Below are 23,869 nucleotides of genomic sequence, written 5' to 3'. Positions count from 1 at the left end.
CTAAATGTGCCTGTTTTTGTTCTTTATGTGAACGGAATTATGCTTTTTATGTTCTTCTGTGAGTTGCTTGTATTGTTCAGCATTTTTCTTTCACACTTAGTCATGTGGGTGGATGCATGTAACCGAAGGGTGTTCATGTTTAGTATTGTCTCATACAGGTCACAACCCCTCCTTATGTACCCCTATAGCCTCCCAAAGTTCTGATTTCAGACATTGTGGGTTTGGTATTACTGTGTATGTATGTTGTCTGTGATTCTCTCGGAGGGTCCTGGGGACACAAACACATACTATTTCCACAACAGAAGGAATGTGTATTCACACTGAGTACATACAAAGGCACATTGCTCAATACCCTTGTGTAAATTCAGATCATGGTTTTCTGTTCAATGAGTTCACTGATAACGTACAGAAAATCCTTCTCTCATGAGAGATTTTTGTATGATAGAAATGTAGATAGATATCCTGGTGCCTATGTAGTAGTAATCAAGGTGTGTATTTTAAAAAATTAATCCTTACAGGGTAAGACATACAGAAAACTGTGCAAAACACAATACTACCCCTCAAGGAAATATTAGAAACCATCACCTCTGTATGACTTCCCAGATTTAGAAGTCAAACATGGCCAGCACGTCTGAGGCTCGTTTTGTGTGTCCTGCTAATCATGACTTTTCTCTCCTTCTGGAAGTGCAATAATCCCTATCTTCTTTTAACAGTTTCTTTTAGCTTTGCCTGTTTCTGAACTTTAAGTAAATGCACTCATTCACTGTGTATTCTTTTCTCTGGCTCCTTTTGTTTGCTATTTTTACTTACGTGAGATTAATCTAGATAGGTGTGCATAGTGGCAATGTGTCCATTACCATTGCTGTGAGTTGCTTCATTGTAGGACAACACCACAGATTACTCGTGCAGTCTACTGTGGAAGGCATAGCTGGCTCTTTGGCTATTAGGAATAATACTGGGGTGATCATTCTGGCACCTGAGTCTTGGTGCGCACATGCATTCCTTTCTTTTTTTTTTTTTTTTTAAAGATTTTATTTATTTATCTGAGAGAGAATGAGAGAACATGAGAGGAGAGAGGTTCAGAGGCAGAAGCAGACTCCCCGCTGAGCGGGGAGCCCGATGCGGGACTCGATCCCGGGACTCCAGGATCATGACCTGAGCCGAAGGCAGTTGCTCAACCAACTGAGCCACCCAGGGGCCCCCACATGCATTCCTTTCTGTCGTGCACATACCCATACACTGGGTTCCAAGATGTCCATGTCCTTCAGTTTAGTACACATTGTGAAACTGACCTCCAAGGAGATTGTCCCCAAATCGCACTTGTACCCGCAATGTGTGAGAGTGCTCGTTGGACCACATCCTGGATGACTCTTGGTGGTTTCAGCCTTTTCTACTGTGCTCATGTTGCTTTGTGTGTGGTTTGGGGCTCATCTCCTGATGGTTTGGTTTTTATATTCCAGTGATTAATTATGAGATTGAGTTCCTTGTAAGTACTCCTTAGCATTAAAAAAAAAAGATTTATTTATTTATCTTAGCGAGAGAGAGAGAGAGAGAGAGAGCGAAAGAGCAAGAGAGAGGACTAGAGGGAGCGGGAGGAGAGAAGCTGACTCGGGGTTGTGGATGGACCCTGACACAGGGCTTGCTCTCACCAGCCAGAGATCCTGACTTGAGGGGAAATCAAGAGTGGGAGGCTGGAGTGAGCCACCCAGGTGCCACTCGTTAGTACTTTTATTTCCTTATTTTGAAACTGCTTGTCTCAGTTTTTTTCATTTTTCCATCTAGTTATCTGTATCACTTAAATAGTCTGATTTATCTATAGAACTCTGTAGAACTATTTATTCTAGACCCTAGTCCTTTGTTGATTTATATACACGATAAACATTTCCTCTACCTCCGGTTTGTCATTTCACTGTTTACAGAGCTGTTTGCGACATCAGTATTTTTATTTTAACTGATTGAATACATCAGTTTTTTTTTTTTTTTCCCCCGAGTGCTTTATTTGTGTCTGGTTGAAGAGGTCCTTTCTTTCGTGAGTTCAGGAAGATATTTTCCAACATTCACCTTTAAAAACTTTATAATTTTGCTTTTCCCAATCAGTTCTTTAGTGCACCTGGAATTATTTTTCTTTTATGTAGGGAAGTGGGGGTGTGTGTGTGTCTATGTTGTATTTGTTTTTGCAGGATGATAACTCATTATTCCAGTGGTTCCTACATAGACTCTTTTGAATTGCAGTTGTATGGAAATGTTATCTATAAACAAAATGCAGCCTTGTTTCTTCCTGTAGAGAATTTACATCCTTCCTTTCTTTTCTCTCCTCTGACTGCCCTGAAGAGACCTCAGGGAGAGTGTGGGAGAGCTGTGGTGAGAGCTGGTATTCTGTCTTGTTCCCTGTTTAGATAGCAGAGATTTAAATGCATAACCCTATGTATTATATATGCCGTATGTTTAAAAAAAAGGCAACTTTTTCAGATTAAGAAAGTTTTCTTCCATCCCCATTTTGCCAAGAGGACTTTTCAGTGAGTGGATGTTGAAGTTTATGACATGTTTTTTCTTCCATCTGTTGAGATGTTTTTCTTGCGTCAGATGATTTTTGTCCTTTGCTGTATAAATATGGTGACTTACTTTGGTTGAGTTTTGAATTTGAAATCCACCTTTCCTTCCTGGGAAAACTCAACTTGGTAATGATGCATCTTATTTTCTTCTGCATTGGTGTGATTGTATTGCTAATATTTTACTTTGAATTGGTGCATGTATTTTATAAATTTCTTTGATGCATTAATCTTCAGGAAGATCAACTTCTCATTGTAATTGTTTGCAATGTTCTTGTCAGCTTTTGGTATGAGGTTTGTGTTAATCTCATAAAGGGAATTGGGTGAGTGTTCCTTCATTCTCTATTTTTTTGAAAGGGTTTGCAAGCCTGAAAAGTTTTCTTTCTTGAATTGTGTATAGAAACTCACTCTTGCAGCCATTTGGGCCTGAATATTTCTTTAAGGAAGGGCTGCTAATGAAGCTTTCCCAATGGTTATAGATTTATTTAGGTTTTCTTTTCCTTACTATATTAGTTTTGATGAATTATGTTTTCCTAGAAGTTTGTCTATTTAATCTAAATTTTAAAATGTATATAATATTGTTCATAATATCCCCTTTATTTTAATATCAGAGGTAATGTCACTCTTTTCTTTCTTCTTATTGATGATTGGTATTTTCCCCATATAACCATTTTCATCAGAGGAATATAAGTTATCTTTTCAAAATATCTTTTAGCTTTGTAGGTCTTCTCTATTGTATGTTTTATTCTATTTTATCATATTTTGTTCTCATCTGTTTTCTTGCTTGGATTGATATTCTTTTTCAGATGGATTCTAGGCTTAGTATTTTTATAGTCTTTTCTTTGCTTTTCTAACATTTGCATATGACTAATTTTCCTGTGAAGAATTTCTTGTAAATAATTTTTCATAATTGGTTTTCATTCAGATAACAATATTTTCTAATAGCCATTATGATTTCTTTTCCTCCTAAGATTATTTCTAGCTGTTTCCCAACTCCCAAATATAAATTTATTGTGGGGAGCATTTTGTGGTGTATATGGTTGTCCAGTTACTATGCCATACATCTGAAACTAATATTATTATACTACATACTATTTGTCAACCACACTTCAATTTAAAAATGATATAGCACTGTATGTTAATTACACTGGAATTATAATAACAAAAAAAGAAAAAACTTAAAAAAGAATGAAATGAAAAAAAAATAGTTAACAGACCCAGGAAAACAGTTCCTTCACCAAGAATCAAAGAAATTAAAACTAAGTCAAAGAGATACTATTTTGGCTATCATATCAGTTATAATTAAGGGGAAAATGTGAACATCAAAATATGGAGAGGATGTAGTCTAATGGGCACTCTCATTTGAGCATCTTGGCAGAATGGATAAAGGGCCCTAAAAAGGTACTACTTCAATATTCTACTTTTGAAAATATTAAATGTAAGAGACTATGAATATATGAAAATCATTTCTTTTTTTGCATTTGCAAATTTATTTGCATCATTATTTGTTTTTTTAAATTTTACTTTATTATGTTAGTCACCATACAATACATCATTGGTTTTTGATGTAGTGATCCACGACTCATTGTTTTCGTATAACACCCAGTGTGCCATGCAGTACGTGCCCTCCTTAATACCCATCACCAGGCTAACCCATCTCCCCACCCCCCTCCCCTCTAAAACCCTCAGTTTGTTTCTCAGAGTCCATAGTCTCTCATGGTTCATCTCTCCTTCCAATTCCCCCCCGTTCATTTTTCCCTTCCTTCTCCTAATGTCCTCCATGCTATTCCTTATGTTCCACAAATAAGTGAAACCATATGGTAATTGACTTTCTCTGCTTGACTTATTTTACTTAGCTTAATCTCCTCCAGTCCCATCCATGTTGATGTAAAAGTTGGGTATTTTTTTTTTAAGATTTTATTTATTTATTTGAGAGAGAGAGAATGAGAGACAGAGAGCATGAGAAGGAGGAAGGTCAGAGGGAGAAGCAGACTCCCTGCCGAGCAGGGAGCCCGATGCGGGACTCGATCCCGGGACTCCAGGATCATGACCTGAGCTGAAGGCAGTCGCTTAACCAACTGAGCCACCCAGGCACCGTAAAAGTTGGGTATTCATCCTTTCTGACTGCATCATTATTTGTAATAGTGAAAGCTTCGGAACCCCCTAATCATCCAACCATGGTGAAACGCCATATACATCATGGACATTTTTTGTGATGTAATCTCAGACAGCCAAATGTTCAGGAAGAGATAATAATATGGAGACAACTCATGTTATAAGATTAAGCAAAAAACGTATATATAATTGTACCAGCAGTGTTTTCTCGACATAGTAAGACAAAAGTCATTAGAAAAAGATAAGTGGGAAATACTGTAAAGTATTATCAATAATTTTCTTTATAAGGAGGGATAGTGCATGTTTTCTTTTTTCCTATTTGTCTATGTTTTACAAATTTACTATAATGAGCATGTATTATTCTGCAGTTGAGACAAATGAAATAACCCAGAGTTTAAAAACCAAAGAATCAAGGACTTGTCCATAACTAATAATCACTCTTTGTCACAATCTAAGATCTGATCCCTGTAGTGTGTTTTGGGGCCGGTCTTCTGAACTCTCTGTGCCTAGTTTTTCCCCTAGAATTCTTCTTGTTCGCTCAGTCCCAGCAAAGACTGTGTCTTCTTGGTTCAGCCTTCTCTGTGTGTAGGTTAGCCCCTCTCAGTGAGTTGCTTCCAAAGCTGGGCTTGGAAATGGTCCCTGAAACTCGGAGCACTTGACCCTTCCATCTCTTGTGAGCATTGCTTATAGGTGAGGGGGACCTGTTAGTCATAGACTGAGCTGATACCTGGCTTCATCCCAGAACCCGAGTTCTGTCTGATGTTCTTTTGGAGATTCCCACTTTGTGGTTTGAATCTGCTTGGACACTTATACCTACTAATCAAGTCACCCTGTAGGGATTGCTGGCCATTGCTGGCCATTCCTTCTTCCATGTTGAGCTGTATCCTTGGCCAGTTGATCTTATTCTACTTCTGTGCAGTCAGGCATTCTCTATTTATTGAACTTGCTCGTGATGCCGAGCATCCATCCTACCTTGAGCTTGAGTTTTCAAAATTGCAGTGGAGAAGTGCAGGGAGAAGGCATTTCAGAGAGCCTGAGCTTCCAGTCTGGGGTAGGACCCTTTACAGAATAGAGCATCTTCTCCAGCCTGAGAGCCTCCACAGAGCCCCCTTTATGTCCCTGTTCCTGAGGCTATAGATAAAGGGGTTCAGCATGGGGGTGACCATCGTATATACCACAGATGCCGCCATTCCAGTGTCTGCTGAGTAGGAGGATGAGGGCTGGAAATACACCAGAAAGACAGTTCCATAGAAGAGAGTGACCACTGTCAGGTGAGAGCCACAGGTCGAGAAGACTTTGTGCTTCCCTGCAGCCGAGGGGACCCTGAGGATGGTGTGCATGATGTGGGCATAAGAGACCAGGACACAGGCGAGTGGGACCACGCCCGAGAGGGCTGCTTCAGCAAACATCATGACCTGAAAGAGCTGGGTGTCTGAGCAGGCAAGTTTGAGGAGAGGGAGAAGGTCACAGAAAAAGTGTGGGATGGAATGGGAGGCACAGAAGGAGAACTGAGACATGAGGAGGGTGAGGGAGAAGGCCAGGAGGTGGGCGCAGAGCCAGGATGCGGCGACCAGCAGCAGGCAGCGTTGGGGACACATGATCGTGGTGTAGTGGAGAGGAAGACAGATGGCCACGTAGCGGTCATATGCCATCACGGCCAGCAGGAAGTCGTCCAGCAGGGCCAGTGCCATGAAGAAGTACATCTGCACGAGGCACCCAGTGTGGGAGATGGTGTGGTGTTGTGTGAGGATGTTCACCAGCACCTTGGGGACAATGGTGCAGGAGAAGCAGGTATCGATGAGGGACAGGTTGGCCAGGAAGAAGTACATGGGGGTGTGGAGGTGCTGGTCAGCAACTATGGCCAGGATAATGAGCAGGTTCGCCAACACGGTCACCAGGTACATGCCCAGGAAGAGGCCAAACAGGAGAGGCAGCTGCTCTGGGTGTTCAGAGAAGCCCAGGAGCAGGAAATCAGCGATGCTGGTGTGGTTTCTGATTGCCATTTATAATAGCCAAATTGCAGGAAAATCTTGCTTAAATGTACATAGACTCCAACAGGTTATACCATTCAAAGCTTTTCCTCTGTTTTTTGTGTTCTTTTTAAATGTCACGAAAATGCACTCCTTTCTCTCATTGGTGAGCACATAAGCATGTACAGAGCTGAGAACTATGGACAGTAGCAACAGGAGATCTTATTGGGGGTGAAGTTTGCATTTTAGGTGTCTTATAAATTGTTCTATAGACCTCCTGGATGAGGCTGAACTGGAGCTTAGCTAGGAAGAAACTTCCCAGGTCTTAGTCCACTCTCCACTTTTTTAAAAACGAAAATCTCAATTTCATAGGCTTAGAGGTCTGAATAAGATATCTCGGGGAGGGGCATTTACTAGACAACTATTAAGGGGAGTCCTCTCTGTCTAAAGCATTACTTTTTATATTTTGGGTAAGTTATTTACATCCTTTGAGCCTCATTTTCTTTACCTGTAAGATGTAGACATAAACCTACCATATGGGACTGTTGAATGCATCAAAATACCAGAATCACTTAAAGGTTTTTTCAGGACCTGTGATGTAAAATCCAAATTGAGAGATTTTATCTCATGCATTTGGCTGTACGGAAGGATGAAGTCACAAACACGCAGTGGCAGCCATGCTCTTTGATGTGGCGATAAGATACATTCTCTCTGGGTGTGACAAGCCTTCACTGGGCCCCAGCCTCCTTGTCGGCTGTGATGTTGAACAAGTCTGCTCCGTGTTTCTGGCCTGAGTTTCTGCATCTGCTTAAAGAGGATAATAATGCCAAAATCAGAAGGTCGTTGAGGATTAAACTAGATGAGGATTGTACAGAACTAGAACAGTGACTGGCTTATATCTAGTGCTCGTCAAATAGTAGCTTTCCCTGATATTATTGTTTTCTCTTGACAGAGGTAACAAAAGGAGGCTGCCTTCTGGAGTGACCAACTAGTCCTTCATGTTTGCCCAGGACTTTTCTGCTTTTAAAACTAAACATCTCACTTCTGGGAAACACCCTCAGCCCTGAGCAAATTGGACTTTTTCTTGGTCCCTGTCTGTGGGAAGCTGAGTTTTGAAAACTGTAAAGTCTCATATATAGAGTTGTAAGTGCCATTGCCTCCAATTTCATCATCATGCTCTCGGGTGGCAATGGCTCTGACTTAGTACCATGACAAAGCTTGCGCTCAGACATGTGACATGTGCAGGCCCAGGGGTGAGTCCCAGGTGTACCATCATGGCCACATCATTTGCCTTCTCAGAACCTTGATTGGAAAATGAGCCTAAATAAATCTATTGCAAATACTTCTGATACTTAAGAAAAAAAAATGAGCTAGGGCGTGCTGACCTATTCATTGTTGTGGAGACTGTTTCACTCCTCGGGTGGTGGTATAGACTGATTCTGCAAGCCACTCCCATCATCCAGTGGGCTGAGAGGGAGTGGTCCATGCATAGTCCAGGGGTCTTGAGCACTGTTATTGCACAGCTCCAATGTCTTGGCCACTGCCAGGGACTTGGGGACCCCTGATCTGGACTGACCAGGCTGGACTCTCAGGGAATTCATGGATATCAAGTCAAGACTCTCCTTGTGGTGGTTAAGCGAGCCAAGTTGTATTTGCCTGAGACCAAGAAAGGGACGGGAAAGGAGGAATAGGGGAGGAGGAGAAGGAAGGGTGTGTGTGTGTGTGTGTGACCAGTGCCTCCCATCTCTACCCACCTCAGATCTTACCTGGAAATTCTGACCATCCTCAGATTTTGTCACCATCACTAGGTGTTGGGTCTGTCTTGCCTGTTTGGTTTGCTTTCCCTTCTTCTCCTCAAGAGGACTTGCTATGGGGCACCTGGGTGATGCAGTTGGTTAAGTATCTGACTCGGCTCAGGTCGGGATCTCAGGGTCGTGGGATTGAGCCCCACATCGGGCTCTGTGCTCAAGGTGGAGTCTGCCTGGGACTCTCTCTCTCTCTCCCTCTGCCCCTCCCCCAACCTCTAAAACAAATAAATAAATCTTAAAAATAAAAAGAGGTCTTGCTACAACCTCAGTGTTCTTCCTCCCCTGTAGCAGCAGCATGGACTGAAGAGTTGGAGCTGGAGCAACCCATCCTCAGGAATAGGAGCCAGGAAGAGTATCTCCTGGCTCCTATTTTCACATGGAGTATCTCCTGGGACCTAATCCCCAATCTCCTAGTTAGAGACAAGATGGGGCAAATGTCCAACCTCCCAGCTGGTCCTTTGGGCCCTGGATTTGTGAGTCCCAGCAGTGTCAGGAGCACCTTTGTCTCAGAGTGACCAAGTCTGTGACTCCTGAGAGTACAAAAATAGTGATCTGAAGCGGCACCTGCACCCCAGTGTTCGTAGCAGCAATGTCCACAATAGCCAAAGTGTGGAAAGAACCAAGATTGTCCATCAACAGATGAATGGATAAAGAAGAGATGGTGTGTACACACACACACACACACACACATACACACACCCATCCACCCACACACCCACACAGAAACCCCCCCCACACAATGGAATATTACTCAGCCATCAAAAAGGATGGATTCTTGCCATTTGCAATGGTGTGGATGGAACTAGAGGGTATTATGCTAAGTGAAATAGTCAGAGAAAGACAAATATCGTATGATTTCACTCATGTGGAATTTAAGAAACAAAACAGATGAATGTAGGGGAAGGGAAGGAAAAATAAAATAAGACAAAATCAGAGAGGGAGACAACCCATGAGAGACCCTTAACTCTAGGGAACAAACTGAGGGTTGCTGGAGGGGAGGTGTGTGGGGGGTATGGGGTAACTGGGTGATGGGCATTAAGGAAGGCACTTGATGCAGTGAACACTGGGTGTCACACACAACTGATGAATCACTAAATTCTACCTCTGAAACTAATAATGCACTATATGTTAATTAAGTTGAATTTAAATAAAAAATTAAAAAATTTGAGTATAGTCGACACACAATGTTACATTAGTTTCAGGTGTACAACATAGCGATTCAACAACTCTGTAGGTCATGCTGTGCTCACCACCAATATAGCTGCCTTCTCTCACCAACAACACTGTTACAGTAGCATTGACTGCGTTCCCTCTGCTGTACCTTTTGTTCCTGTGACTTCTTCATTTCATAACTGGAAGCCTGTACCTCCCACTCCCCTTCGCCCATTTTGTCTGCTCCCCACCTCCCTCACCTCTGGCAACCATTAGTTCTGTATTTATAGCCTGATTCTGCTTTTTGTTTGTTTATTCATTTGTTTCGTTTTTTTTAGATTCCACATGTAAGTGAAATCATATGGTATTTGTCTTTGTCTGGCTTATTTCACTTAGTGTGATACCCTCTAGCTCCATCCATGTTCAAGTTTATGTTTTTGACATTCATTCATATTGATACTTGTATCTACAGGTCATTTTTTTTATTATGTTAATCACCATACATTACATCATTAGTTTTTGATGTAGTGTTCCATGATTCATTGTTTGCGTATAACACCCAGTGCTCCATGCAGAATGTGCCCTCTTTAATACCCATCTACAGGTCATTCTTTTTCACCGATGCATAAGAAAGGTTCACATTGTCCTACCTAATATCTTTAGGGCTTTTCATTTTGGAATTCAGAATCTTTCTAATTTTAGATATATAAGAGTGTACATATTTATGATGATTTGATATGCATATACTTTGTGGAATGATGACTTCACAGAGTTACCGTTTTTGTTTTGTGGTGAGAATGCTCAAGATTATTTACTCTCCTGGCAAATTGCAAGTGTATAATACAGTATTGTTAACTATCGTCACCATGCTGTACATTAGATCCCAGAACTTATTCATCTTATAGATGAAAGCTTGTACTCTTTGAAGGTCCATTTAATCATCCGCCATACCTTTTCTTTTCCTCTCCAGGAAGGTGACTACATTTTTTTCCCTCCCTCTTTTATATCCAGTCCCCTTAGTTCCTCCTGGGTAAAGTTTTATTTTTTCCCCCAACTTTTCTTCACTTGTTCCTTCACATCCCACAGCTTTAGATTGTATTTCAGAAGTTTGAAGTGCTGAACAGCATTCCTTTTTTTTTTTTTTTTAAAGATTTTCTTTATTTGTTTGACAGAGAGAGACACAGCGGGAGAGTGAACACAAGCAGGGGGAGTGGGAGAGGGAGAAGCAGGCCCCCCACCGAGCAGGGAGCCCGATGCAGGGCTCCATCCCAGGACCCTGAGATCATGACCTGAGCCAAAGGCAGCCGCTTAATGAATGAGCCACCCAGGAGCCCCTGAACAGCATTCCTCATGAAGATTCTCTTTGATAGTGAAATTCTGGGATGGAGGGAGGATGGATGGAGAAAAGAGGCTGGGGGGCATTTTGTTATTATGGATATTGGGGAGACCTTCTCTGTACTCACTGGAATTCCTAAGAAAGTTGACAACGTAGTGGTAAGGTCCTAAAGACCAGATCATTTATAGTGAAACACTTGGAAACACTGAAATAATTTCAGGAGACACTTGGACTGAACTCACTTAGAGGATGTATGACATTATGACTATTTCCCACCTCATTACAAATCTTCAAATGTTATTTGGGAAGGGTCCATAGACACACTTTCATATAATTTTGATATAGTGGCTGAAATTTTCTGGGGCTTGTTATATGCAAGACACTGTTCCAAATCCTTAAAACATAAATAATATATGTCTTAGGACACTTGTTACATCATTTAATCCCCACAACAATCCACTTTTCATATGAAAATTGAGGCACAGAGAGGTTAATGTACTTGCCCAAGATCATGGGGTTGGTAATGGTGGATTGGGCTTCCAGGCCAAGTGGTCTAATTTCAAAACTAGGAAACAGAAGCTCAGAGGGGTTAAGTAAATGATTCAAAGTCATCAAATTCAGAATTTTTCCTTTGACACCCACAACCATGTAGTGGGATTATTTATTGTATCCATTATGTAGACGAGGAAAATGAGAGTTCAGGACACTTAGTGGCTTGATTATGGTCACACAGTTTGTGAGATCAAGTTGTAACCTAAGTTTTCACTCAGAATCTTAGGATCTTATTACTATGCCAGTGAAGCTGCCTTCTCTGACAAATATGTGAACAGCTTTGGAGATGTTATGAGCTGATCTAAAGGTAGTAAGAAGATCCACTAGCCAGACCCCAGGAGTTTGTGCATAAGATGAATAACTCATATGATGAGAACATTGACTTAACTGAGGCTTCGTATGAGCTGACCCATATCCCAACAGGTTAAAAAAAAAATCACTACAGAAGTTTTTCTGGCTTTTCATCATACTTTTTACACAACACTGGTTATGTCTGTGACATGAGCCAGAGATTGCAAATGAAAAAAAAAGAAACCGTGTGTCTGATACAGTAAGACATCAATATCTGTGTCTCATTTTATTTATTTTTACCAAAAAGTATAATAACCTATTGCAATTGTCTCATCTCCGCTTATTGAACTGTAATTAATTTTGAAGACGGAGCTATGATTGATGTATCTTTGCAATATTTTCATAATTCTGTACAGTTCCTGGCACATAGCAGGTGTTTCATGGGTTCTTGCTGAATGAATGAATGGGTTTTGCTATTCTACCCTTCTGATCAAGGCCTGTTTCATGTCCTTATTCCTAAGACTGTAGATAAAAGGGTTCAGCATGGGGATAACTCCTGTATAGATGACAGTGACCACACGGTCCTTTGTCACTGAGTAGGTGGATGAGGGGTGAATGTACACAAATATTATGGTTCCATAGAATAGCGCCACAACCGTGAGGTGGGATCCACAGGTGGAGAAGACCTTGTACCTGCCTCCCCGGAAGGGACCCTCAGAATGGCATGGGTGATAAAAACATAAGAGACAGTGACCAAGATGAAGGGACTCATGATCACCACAGAGCCCTCTGTGAAGGCCAAAAGCTCATTGATGGAGGTGTCAGAGCAGGAGAGCGTCAGCAGTGGCTGGACGTCACAGAAGAAGTGGTGGATGACGTTGGGCCCACAGAAGGAGAGGCGGGCCATGAGAATCGTGTGGGTGAGTGAGTGGAGGTGGGACAGCACCCAGGACGCCATCAGCAGCAGGAGACAGTGCCGGGGCCCATGGTCGTCGTGTCATGCAGCGGGTTACAGATGGCCATGTAGCGGTCAATAGCCATGGCCGCCAGGAGGAAGCTGTCAGTGATCCCAAAGGCCACAAAGAAATACATCTGTGTGAGGCCCTGGGCAAGGGGAACCTTCTTGCTCTTGCTCAGCATGTTTGCCAGCATCCTTGGCACAATGACACTTGTAAAGCAGATGTCCACCAGGGACAGGTTGGAGAGGAAGAAGTACATGGGGTATGGAGGCGGGCATCCCCCTGGATGGCTGCAGTGATGACTGAGTTTCCAGCCACGTTGACCAGATACATGGCGAGGAAGCTGGCAAAGAGCCAGCCCTGCTCTTTGGGGTCACTGGTCAGTCCCAGGAGGAGGAATTCAGTCATATGGCTCTGGTTTCTCCTCAGCATTGATTTCCTGTAAGTAAAAAATATGAAGGAATGTTAGGTGTGTGTCCTGGCTTGGAGTCTCCAGTTGTTATAAATTCTTCTGAGTGACTGGTATAGTTGATGGGAGTATGGATTTTGGTGTCACAGCTTTCTGGCTTTCCATTTTGGCTCTGTCACTGATTTACACTGAGCACGAAGTTACCTCCTGAACTTTCATTGCCTTCATCAGTGAAGGCAGAAATTATGAAATTTACCTCCTCAGACTATTCTGTTTTGGCCAGGATTTCTCTCTGTTTGGCTTTCTAAAACTGGATATCAGAAGATCTTAACTTCTCCCTGAAGAAAAGACAGATACATATCCTAGAGGGCATGTTCTTAGCTCCAACCTCTTTGGGAAAGCTTGCAGAATGGGTTTGGGTGTTGGAATAACATATCAGAAGTGTCATGAAACTGGACAGGCTACAATCCCCCAGGAGGTGATATATGGTATGAGGCAGGCCACTTTCTGGCAGTGGGAGGGCTTCTGTCCGGTTTGGTTAAACTTTTTATTTCATGCAGGTGGGTGGCATTAAGAAAGTCATAACAGGAGTAACAGGTGCATATCGTGACAGTAGATTAGAGTGGAGTAGAACCATAGGTGCTTGTCTGAGCATGAAAATTATATAAAAGGTGCAGATAATACTGAGAGGATTAGATAGCAAAGTTCTGGGCTTCAGGAATTGGGTTCTTAGCCTTGAAATAGGTGCAGAGAAGCAAGATCCAGAAGGGACAAAGCAGGACCCAGTTTGGAAGGAACTGTGGCTCCGCTCAGCAGTTATAAAGGCAGAGACTCGGCTGCCATGGGACACAATCAGAAATCCATTACCTGCCCTTCGTGCCCAGGATCAAACTCTGGCTACTGGCCAGAATGACTTGATCCTGATTCAGTCACTATGTTCCTGGCCTCAGGCTCCTAATGTCCACCTTGCCTAGGGTCAGGATTAGTTCCAGAGCAGAACTCAGGGAGAGATTTGCAGATGCGTGTCAGTGACTCCAGGTAAAGGGAGAAACAGGTAAGGGAAGATGCGTGAGAGGAAGTCTACACTCAAGGACACTGAGTATCAATGATTTTTTTTTCCTGATGATTAAAGCACTGAAATAAAATCCTTTGTAATGTTGGAAAGGACCCATACTGTCTGCATCTCTCTGGGCATTTTTCTAAGGTACAGAAGCATGAGCTTCTAAAGTATCTTTTTTTCTCCCAAGTGCTTGGAACTTTGGACCAAAGTGATTTCTCCTACTAGGAAGGACACAATGAGACATCATTGACACAGGGAGGCCCAGGATATCATTTCAGGGAGGGTAGGGATCTGTTGGCTGTTAGACACTGTATCCCCCGTTCACCACCATATCCTCGTAGCAGGTGCCCAGTGCAAATACTGAACACATCGAGAGTATTTACATGTGCCAGGCACTGTATGATGATTTAATCCATGTAAGAACTCTGGCAGTATACAGATGAGGAAACTGAACTGTAGATTTATTAGAGACTTACCCTTGAAATGGGTGCAGAGAAGCAAGTTCCAGAAGGAACAAAGCAGGACCCAGTTACTGCTCAGTAACTTGCTCAAGATCATATTATTAGTAAGTGGCTCTATTTCCAACCCAAGCAGTTTGGTCCTTAGGGTCTTGTTCTTTGCTCTTATGCCATATTACTCCTCTGCCTGTTATATATTTGCTCACAGTATAAACTCAGAAGGGACAACTTTGACAGCAACTTGAATGATGGGGGTATGTTGCATATGTGGCCAGAATTAGCTTCTTTGGATCAGGAGAATTAATGGAAACAGTCCAGGATTTGGTTTTAGTCCTTGTGTAGTTACTTACCAGCCGTTTCCCTTGGAAGATCTTTGTGCCTTGTTTATTTTTCTCCTGGAAAAATGAGAGAAGTACACCACCATTTCCATTAGAATGTGTGGGCATCAAATGAAAGAACATACCTGAAAAGTGGTTTGTAAATGAGCAGGTACTATATCAGTGGAAATTGTATAAATAATATATAATGTAAAGTAATCTTTGATAATGGAAAATAATAATCTTCATATTTAATATATAGTACCTGGTTTAGCTATAGCTAGTTAAGACAAAAGAAAGTGAGGAAGTAAGTGTGTGTGAAATGGTTGGGGTGATCACTGAAAGGAGAGCAAGGTTGTAGCTTCTGGAGAGGTGCAGGACAGGCAGTAATAGAATTTCCTGGTCAGAGAAGGGGAAGGGACAGAGATTCCAGTGGGTTTTCTGCAGTAGTGGTGGATAAGTTAAGGGGCCCAGTGCTGACAGTCTTCCCACAACCAGGTCACTGAGAGTTTTTTTTTTTTTTAAGGTGAATATTCTTTTTTAAAAAAATTTTAGTTAAATCCAATTAATTAACATATAGTGTATGATTAGTTTCAGAGGTAGAATTCAGTGATTCATCAGTTGCATACAATACCCAGTGCTCATTACATCAAGTGCCCTCCTTAATGCCCATCACCCAGTTACCCCATCCCCCCCACCTCCCCTACAGGAACCCTCAGTTTGTTTCCTAGAGTTAAGAGTCTCTTATGGTTTGTCTCCCTCTTTGATTTTGTCTTATTTTATTTTTCCCTCCCGTCCCCTAGGATCCTCTGCTTTGCTTCTTAAATTTCACATATGAGTGAAATCATCTGATATTTGTCTTTCTCTGATTGACTTATTTCACTTATGGTTTCAAATAGCTCAGCAAAGCCAGATGACCTTTCTTCATCCAGTATTTTGGATTTACTCAAGTCTTTTGATGTGGGGCAAGAGACTGGTTTGCTACAGCACCCTCATTCCTATGATTATCTCTATGCATCCTCCTTGATTCCAAGGCAGGATGCTTCTGAGCTGAGACAGTGGGAGAAATGAAGAGGACAGCAAGAGGCAAGGGAGCATGATGATGGGGTAGGTTCATGTGTGAGGTAGTGTCAAGGGCCTTGCCCAAGAAGTTTCCAGTTAAGAAGCAAATGATTGAACTCCTACAACTCAATAGTAAGAAACCTAATAACCCAGTTAAAAAATGGGTTAAGGACTTGAATAGACATTTCTCCAAAGAAGACATGCAAATGGCCAACAAATACATGAAAAGATGCTCAACATCACTCATCATCAGGGAAACCAGAACCAGAATGAAGTATTGCCTCACACCTGTTATGATGGCTATTATCAAAGAAACAAAAGACAACAAGTATTGGCAATGATGTGGAGAAAAGCAACCCTTCTACATTTTTGGTGGAAGTATAAATTAGTACAGTTATTATGGAAAACCTGTATGGAGGTTGTTCAAGAAATAAAAAAATAGAATTACCATATGCTCCAGCAATTCCACTTCTGGGTATATATCCAAAGCAAATAACTATTTTTGAAGAGAGATTAGCACTGTTATGTTCATTACAGCATTATTCATAATGGCCAAGGTGTGGAAACAACTTGACTGTCTATTGACAGATGAGTGGAATGTGTTATATATCTACAATGAAATACTATTCAGCCTTAAAATTGAAGGAAATTCCGCCAGATGTGACAATGTGGATGAATTTTAAGGACCTTATGCTAAGCAAAATAAGGCAGCCACAGGAAAAAAATATTTCATAATTCCACCTATATGATATATCTAAAATAGTCAAATCCATAGAATCAGAAAGTGGAATGGTGGTTTCCAGAGGCAGGGGTAGGGGGCAGTGAGGAGTTACTGATCAATGGGCGTAAAGTTTCAGTTAAGCAAGATGAATAAGCTCTAGAGATCTGTTGTACAACATGGGATTTATAGTCAATAATAATGTATTGTACACTTAAATATTTGTTGAGGGTAAATCTCATTTAAGTGTTCTTACCCAAATAAAATAAAATTTTTTTAAAAAGGAAGCAAAATAATGACAGCAGAGAGGGGGTTGAGGAGAGTATTACAGGACCTCTCAATCTCAGGACCATGTCGGGTGTGGACTAGGTTGGGTTCAACTGCAAACTCCACTTAGTAGCTTCGTGGCTAGGATTGAGGGCTCTGAGATCAGACAGTCCTGGGCTCAAGTCCTAGCCTCACCAGATTTTGGCAGAGTGACTTGGGCAAGCTGCTTAACCTTAAGCCTTAGTTTTCTGGTTTAGAAAACAAGAATTATATAATAGGATTTGCCTCTAGGCAGTTACGAGGATTCTCATAATATGCATACAAATCAGTTAGTAATTTAAGTGGGACAGAATAAACTGATAAATCCCAGCTGTAATTATTTCTTTTTATTTATTTATTTATTTATTTATTTATTTATTTATTATTTTTTTTAAAGATTTTATTTATTTATCTGACAGAGAGCGAGAGCAGGAACATAAGCAGGGGGAGTGGGAGAGGGAGAAGGAGGCTTCCTGCAGAGCAGGGAGCCCGATGGCGGGGCTCGATCCTAGGACCCTGGGATCATGACCTGAGCCGAAGGCAGACGATTAACGACTGAGCCACCCAGGCGCCCCCCAGCAGTAATTATTTCTGTTCAACCTTATTTAATGGATTTGTATATGTAAACCTTAGGAAACTGGCACATAATCGATGTTCAATAAGTACCTAAGAAATATACAGAGATCTAAATAATCTGAGTCAGAAGAACACTCAGAAATCATCCCTTCCAAGCCACCACCCAGGGCAGGAAACTGGCAGAAGCCCTGAGGGTGGTCATCCAGCTTGAATATATCTGGTGACAGGGAACTAGTGAGTTCCCTTCCAATTTTTGGAATTGCCTTCCAATTTTTTATCTGTGGTTATTTTTGGTATTAAAGCCAAGAGTCAAGAATTCTAAACCTCACACTTCCAATATCCTTTCTTAACTGATTTCAGTTACAAGTGACCACAATTTTGTTCTTCTTTTACTTGTGGAACTACTGATTTGTTCAGCATTCAGTAAGCACTTTCTGAGTGCCGGCAGTCACGGTAGGTCCTGGGGACACAGGGGTGAACAGATAGTAAGTCACCCGACAGGTGCTTGAAGACAGTGGCCATGTCTGCCTGCATCTTCACTTTTCCACGTCCACTGTCTCCTGCCTCCTCCGGCCTGACCCCTTCAGGACACAGCTTCTAGTTCTCCCCCATCTCCAGTCACCCTCTTCCTCCATCCCATGACTGACACTCCTATGTGACAGACCCATCATCAGCAAGGTAGAGTGTGAATAGGGACTCAGGAGTCCCAGGATCTTCCTCTTTACCCAGAAGAATCTTGCTTTCATGTGTTTTACAGATTTTTTTTAAAAAAGGATGATTTTGAAGACAAGCTCTCAGTGCTAAAGAAAAATATCAAAACTGAAATTCTAATTTACATGATCAATTTGCAGAGGGCCAGTTGAAACCCGAAGAAGGAAGTTGGTTATTTTTGTATTTATTATACTGAAGTATAGTTGACACACGTTACAATAATTTCAGGTGCACAACATAGTGATTTGAAAACCCTCTACACCATGCTATGCTCACGGTAAGTGTAGCTACCATCTGTCACCAGTTAACGTTGCTATTACAGTACATTGACTATGTTCCCTATGCTGTAGCTTTCATCCTCATGACTTATTTATTCCATAACTGGAAACCTGTATCTCCCACTCCCTTTCACCCATTTGGTTCTTCCCCCACTCCCCTTCCCTCTGGTAGTCATCACTTTGTTCTCTGCATTTATAAGTCTTTTTCTGCTTTTTTTTTTGTTTGTTTTGCTTTTTAGATTCCACATGTAAGTGAAATCATATGGCATTTGTCTTTGTCTGATGTATTTCACTTAGCGTTAATACCCTGTAGGTCCATCCATGTCACAAATGGCAAGATCTCATTCTTTTTTATGGCTGAGTAATATTTCACTGTGTGTGTGTGTGTGTGTGTGTGTGTGTGTGTGTGTGTGTGTATATATATATGTATACACACAGCACATGGAAATGGTCATTTAATACTGCACTGTCTTAGGAATTTTCTCCTCCCTTACCCTTCTCTTGTTTCAGCCTTTCCCACAGCCTGTGTCCCATACTGCTCTGAAGTTGGGGTAAGGCCACTGATGTGGGTTCTCTTTAGTGCAGGACTGGCTTTGGGGACACTGTGAAGCCAGGCTGGGATGACAGAGGCTGGACTTTTACCCCTCAGCATCCAAGCAGTTACACCAGTCCTTCGAAAGTGTCGATCTCTTTGCTTGGAGTCTCACACATTCATTGCAAATCCTTCCATTTTTTTTTTTTTTTTTTTTTGTGAATGGAGAAGGGAAACAGAGGCACATGGAGGAGTCTGAGACAAAAAAATATTGGAGTCAGGGTGGTAAGGGTCACATGACCCTGGCATTAACATGTTGCATGCAAGAAAAGATTTTCTTCTCTGTAAAAATGAATGTATTCGTAAGTTTCTGACACTCCAGGTTAGAAACATATAGGTTGGGTATGGTTGGGGATACCAGTTACTTACTCAGGTAAGGGATGGTGACCTCACATAGCCTTTGGAGGACGCAAGCACCTTCTCCTTAGCCTTGTTGATCCTGATGTCTAGAGGAGGAATAGAGAGTTTGGAGCATAGAAAGAATGTTCATATCAAGTCAAGAAAAGGGAAAAGCCCCAGCCTCTGGTGAGAGGTGTCAAGACCTACAATGCTGGGTGTGTGGGGCATGTGTGATTGTTGCTTCAGTCTAGAGATAAGGTTATCAGCAACTGATGCGGCCGCTTTTCTGCTTCCTCCAGAGAGGTGACCTCTCAATGTAGCCCCAGGAACTGGAATCATGAGCCTTTCTTTCCTCCCTAACCATCCACCACCTTACTGCTTCAGGTTCAGATGTTGAGGGATAGGGTGTGCGCTTAGAACCATCTGACTGTCCTGTGCGTGACCTCACCCCAAGGAGGTAGGCAGCCTCCCCAGGCACCAGCCCCAGGGAACTCATTAAACACTGTGTCTGGGAGAGAAGTAGAGACCTCTCAGTAGAGACCAAGGAAACTCAGGCTGCCGTAGCAGTGTTTTTCTTGGATCTCCAGATAATTAGTCACTTGTTATTCTAGTGATTTCTAAGGAGACAGAGGCAAATGCATAGAGAAAGCCTGGGGCTTCTTCCAAGATGTGGGAGAATGCATGGAGTCAAGGGACGAGTCCAGGTCTTCACATAAAAACTCCTCTTTGCTGGGCGCCTGGGTGGCTCAGTCGGTTAAGCGACTGCCTTCGGCTCAGGTCATGATCCTGGAGTCCCTGGATCGAGTCCCGCATCGGGCTCCCTGCTCGGCGGGGAGTCTGCTTCTCCCTCTGACCCTCCCCTCTCTCATGTGCTCTCTCATTCTCTCTCTCTCAAATAAATAAATAAAATCTTTAAAAAAAAAAAAAAAACTCCTCTTTGCTGATTAGCTGGTGCTGACACAGCAACACCTATCAATCCGTTCATTAACCCCCCCCTTTTTAGTTGTAAACCATACATAACATAAAACTTACCATTTTAGCCATTTTAAAATGTATAGTTCAGTGGCATTAAGTTAACGATCTTGAGCATCTTTTCATATACTTGTGGACCATTTGTATGTCTTCTTTGGAAAAATGCTGTTCAAATCCATAGCCCATTTTGAAATTAATTTATTTGTTGTTTTTTTTTCCCTTCTAGTGAATTGTAGGAAAATACAATTTCCCCACAATATATCTTATAATGGGCTTATCTCTTAACCTAATAGATTATCAGATATGTTTTGCAAATATTTTCTGCTATTTCCTAGGTTGCTTTTTTTCACTCTGTTTGTTTTGTTTGCTTTGTAGAAGCTTTTTAGTTTGACATATTCCAGCTTGTCTAGTTTTTTGTTGTTGCTGCCTGTGCTTTTGGTGTTCTATCCAAGAAATCACTGCCAACACCAATGTCAAAGAGCTTTTTCCGTAAGTTTTATATAAGAGTTTTATGGTTTCAGGACCTACAGTTAAGTCTTTAATCAATTTCAAGTTGGTTTTAGTGAGTAGTATAAGGGTCCAATTTCATTCTTTTGCATGTGGATATCTAGTTTTTGTAACATTGCTTGTTGAAGAGACTACCCTTTCCTTATTGTATATTCTTGATGCCTTTGTTTAAAATTAGTTGATTGTATGGACTTGAGTTTATATCTGGGCTTTCTGTTCTGTTTCATCAGTCTTTATGCCAGGACCATACTGTTTTGGTATTGTTGCTTTGTAATATATTTCAAAATCATGAAATGTGAGCATTCTATTTTGTTTTATATTCTCAAGATTGTTTTGCTGTTTGGGATTCTTTGTACCTTTTTTTTTTTAAAGATTTTATTTATTTAAGAGAGAGAGACAGAGAGAGCATGCATGCGCAAGAGAGAGAGAGCATAAGCAGGGGGGGAGGGGCAGAGGGAGAGGGAGAAGCAGACTCCCCGCTGAGCAGGAAGCAAAATGTGGGCCTGGATCCCAGGACCCTGGGATCATGACCTGAGCTGAAGGCAGATGTTTAACCGCCTGAGCCAGCCAGGCAACCCTGTACTTTCTTTCTTTAAAATTTTATTTTATTTAAATTCAATTAATTAACATATAGTGTATCATTAGTTTCAGAGGTAGAGTTCAGTTATTCATCGGTTACACATAACACCCAGTGCTCATTACATCAAGTGCCCTCCTTAATGCCCATCACCCAGTTACCCCATCCCCCCACCCACCTCCCCTCCAGCAACCCTCAGTTTGTTTCCTATAGTTAAGTGTCTTTTTTTTTTTAAAAATATTTTATTTATTTATTTGACAGAGAGAGAGACACAGCGAGAGAGGGAACACAAGCAGGGGGAGTGGGAGAGGGAGAAGCAGGCTTCCCGCGGAGCAGGGAGCCCGATGCGGGGCTCGATCCCAGGACCTGGAATCATGACCTGAGCCGAAGGCAGACGCTTAATGACTGAGCCACCCAGGCGCCCCTAGTTAAGTGTCTTTTGTGGTTTGTCTCCCTCTCTGATTTCATCTTGTTTTATTCCCCCCCCCCCTTTGTACTTTCATATGAATTTTAGGATTCCTTTATTTATTGCTGTATATGCCATTGGGATTTTAGGATTTTAATAGGGATTGAATTGAATCTGTAGATCACTTTGGTTAGAATGGTATTTTAATGGGGCACCCAAGTGGCTCAGTCAGTTAAATATCTGCCTTTAGCTTGGGTCGTGATCTCAGGGTCCTAGCATCAAGCCCCTCATTAGGCTCCCTGCCCGATGGGGAGTCTGCTTCTCTCTCTGTCTCGCCCCCTTGCTCATGCATGCATGCTCTCTCTCTCTCTCTCTCTCAAAAAAAAAAAAAAAAAAAAGAATGGTATTTTAACAATACTTATCCTTCCAATCCATAAACAGATGATATTTTGCCATATATTTGGGACCTTCTTTAACTTCTTTCATCAAATGTTTTTGTTTCCATTATTTAAGTCTTTCACCTTCTTTTTTAATATTTTTATTATTATTATTATTTTTTAAAGATTTTATTTATTTGACAGAGAGAGACACAGCGAGAGAGGGAACACAAGCAGGGGGAGTGGGAGAGGAAGAAGCAGGCTTCCCGCTGAGCAGGGAGCCCGACATGGGGCTCGATCCCAGGACTCTGGGATCATGACCTAAGCCGAAGGCAGACGCTTAACGACTGAGCCACCCAGGCGCCCCAGTCTTTCACCTTCTTAATTGAATTTATTCATAAGTAATTTATTCTTTCTGATGCTACTGGTGAGGTAGTTTACTTATTTCCTTTCAGACTGTTCATCGTGAATGTGCAGACTCACAACTGAATCCTTAACCCACACCAGTCTTTCCATTTCTCCACTGCAACTTCATTAACAATGTCACCAAAGATCTTCATGTCATTAAAGTCAATGGACAGTCTTCCAGGCTTATTTCGCTTAAACTGTTCATATTTTAATGTTGGTTAATAGTCACAGCCTCTTGAAACTTCTATTCTTGGATGATACAACTACTCCTTTTCTGTCCTCTTTGCTAATACGTTCTCTATCAGACTCTTCGATGTCAGAAATACTCAGCACTCTTCTCCTCAGCATTCATGTTTCACACCCCTCCTAGTGTATGTTACTTACTCTGATCAACAGGCAAAATATGTTCAAGAAGTAATTTTTCTTAGCTCAGGATTGTGTAAAATCTCCAACATTTTCTTCTCTCTTTTTTTTTTTAAAGATTTCATTTATGTATTTATTTGAGAGAGAGAGAATGAGAGACAGAGAGCATGAGAGGGAAGAGGGTCAGAGGGAGAAGCAGACCCCCCGCCGAGCAGGGAGCCCGATGCGGGACTCGATCCCAGGACTCCAGGACCATGACCTGAGCCGAAGGCAGTCGCTCAACCAGCTGAGCCACCCAGGCACCCCTCCAACATTTTCATATATGTAATGAGCTTGCAGTAGAAGGACCCAATACATTTCCCTTCACAGTTTCCTCATCACACGACATGCTTCTAGAATTATTCCACTGTTGTGTCACCAGCCTCACAGGTTATCTGTCTATATGGTGGGAGGAGGAGCTGCCAAAGGGTTTCCTGGTCTGTTCCCAAGGGCCACGTAGAATCTCTTCACCTGACTGGGCAGGGTGTTCAGAAGGCCTGCTTAGACCTTTGCTCTGACTATATGTACTTTCAGAAGGGATTTATTTCATTCTCACTGTTGTTCATTAGCAAATTTCCAAGTTCACGCTAGCCTCCTTTGTTTGGATAGCAAAACTTTGATTAAAGTTTTTCAATACTACCTGCCAACATCAGCTCACCCTT

At 41.8% G+C, this 23,869-nt stretch overlaps 1 protein-coding gene and 1 pseudogene across 1 annotated transcript; both read right to left on the bottom strand.

Annotated features, from left to right (window-relative positions):
• Nucleotides 1–5,725: 5,725 nt before the first annotated feature.
• Nucleotides 5,726–6,667, bottom strand: LOC110581665 (olfactory receptor 1G1-like). The gene has a single exon (XM_021691580.1). The coding sequence runs from the start codon at nt 6,665–6,667 to the stop codon at nt 5,726–5,728; it is 942 nt and encodes a 313-aa protein (XP_021547255.1).
• A 5,579-nt stretch (nt 6,668–12,246) lies between these two features.
• LOC110581757 lies at nt 12,247–13,164 on the bottom strand (annotated as a pseudogene).
• Nucleotides 13,165–23,869: the final 10,705 nt, after the last annotated feature.

The sequence above is a fragment of the Neomonachus schauinslandi genome, chromosome 13 (assembly GCF_002201575.2).
Source record: "Neomonachus schauinslandi chromosome 13, ASM220157v2, whole genome shotgun sequence".
NCBI lineage: Eukaryota > Metazoa > Chordata > Mammalia > Carnivora > Phocidae > Neomonachus > Neomonachus schauinslandi.
The sequence above is the reverse complement of the archived record's forward strand: the minus strand, read 5'-3'. Positions and strand labels throughout refer to the sequence as shown.

Bases quoted from the DNA above. Each gene is read 5' to 3' on its own strand.
- LOC110581665 (XM_021691580.1), bottom strand. From the start codon at position 6,667: ATGGCAATCAGAAACCACACCAGCATCGCTGATTTCCTGCTCCTGGGC.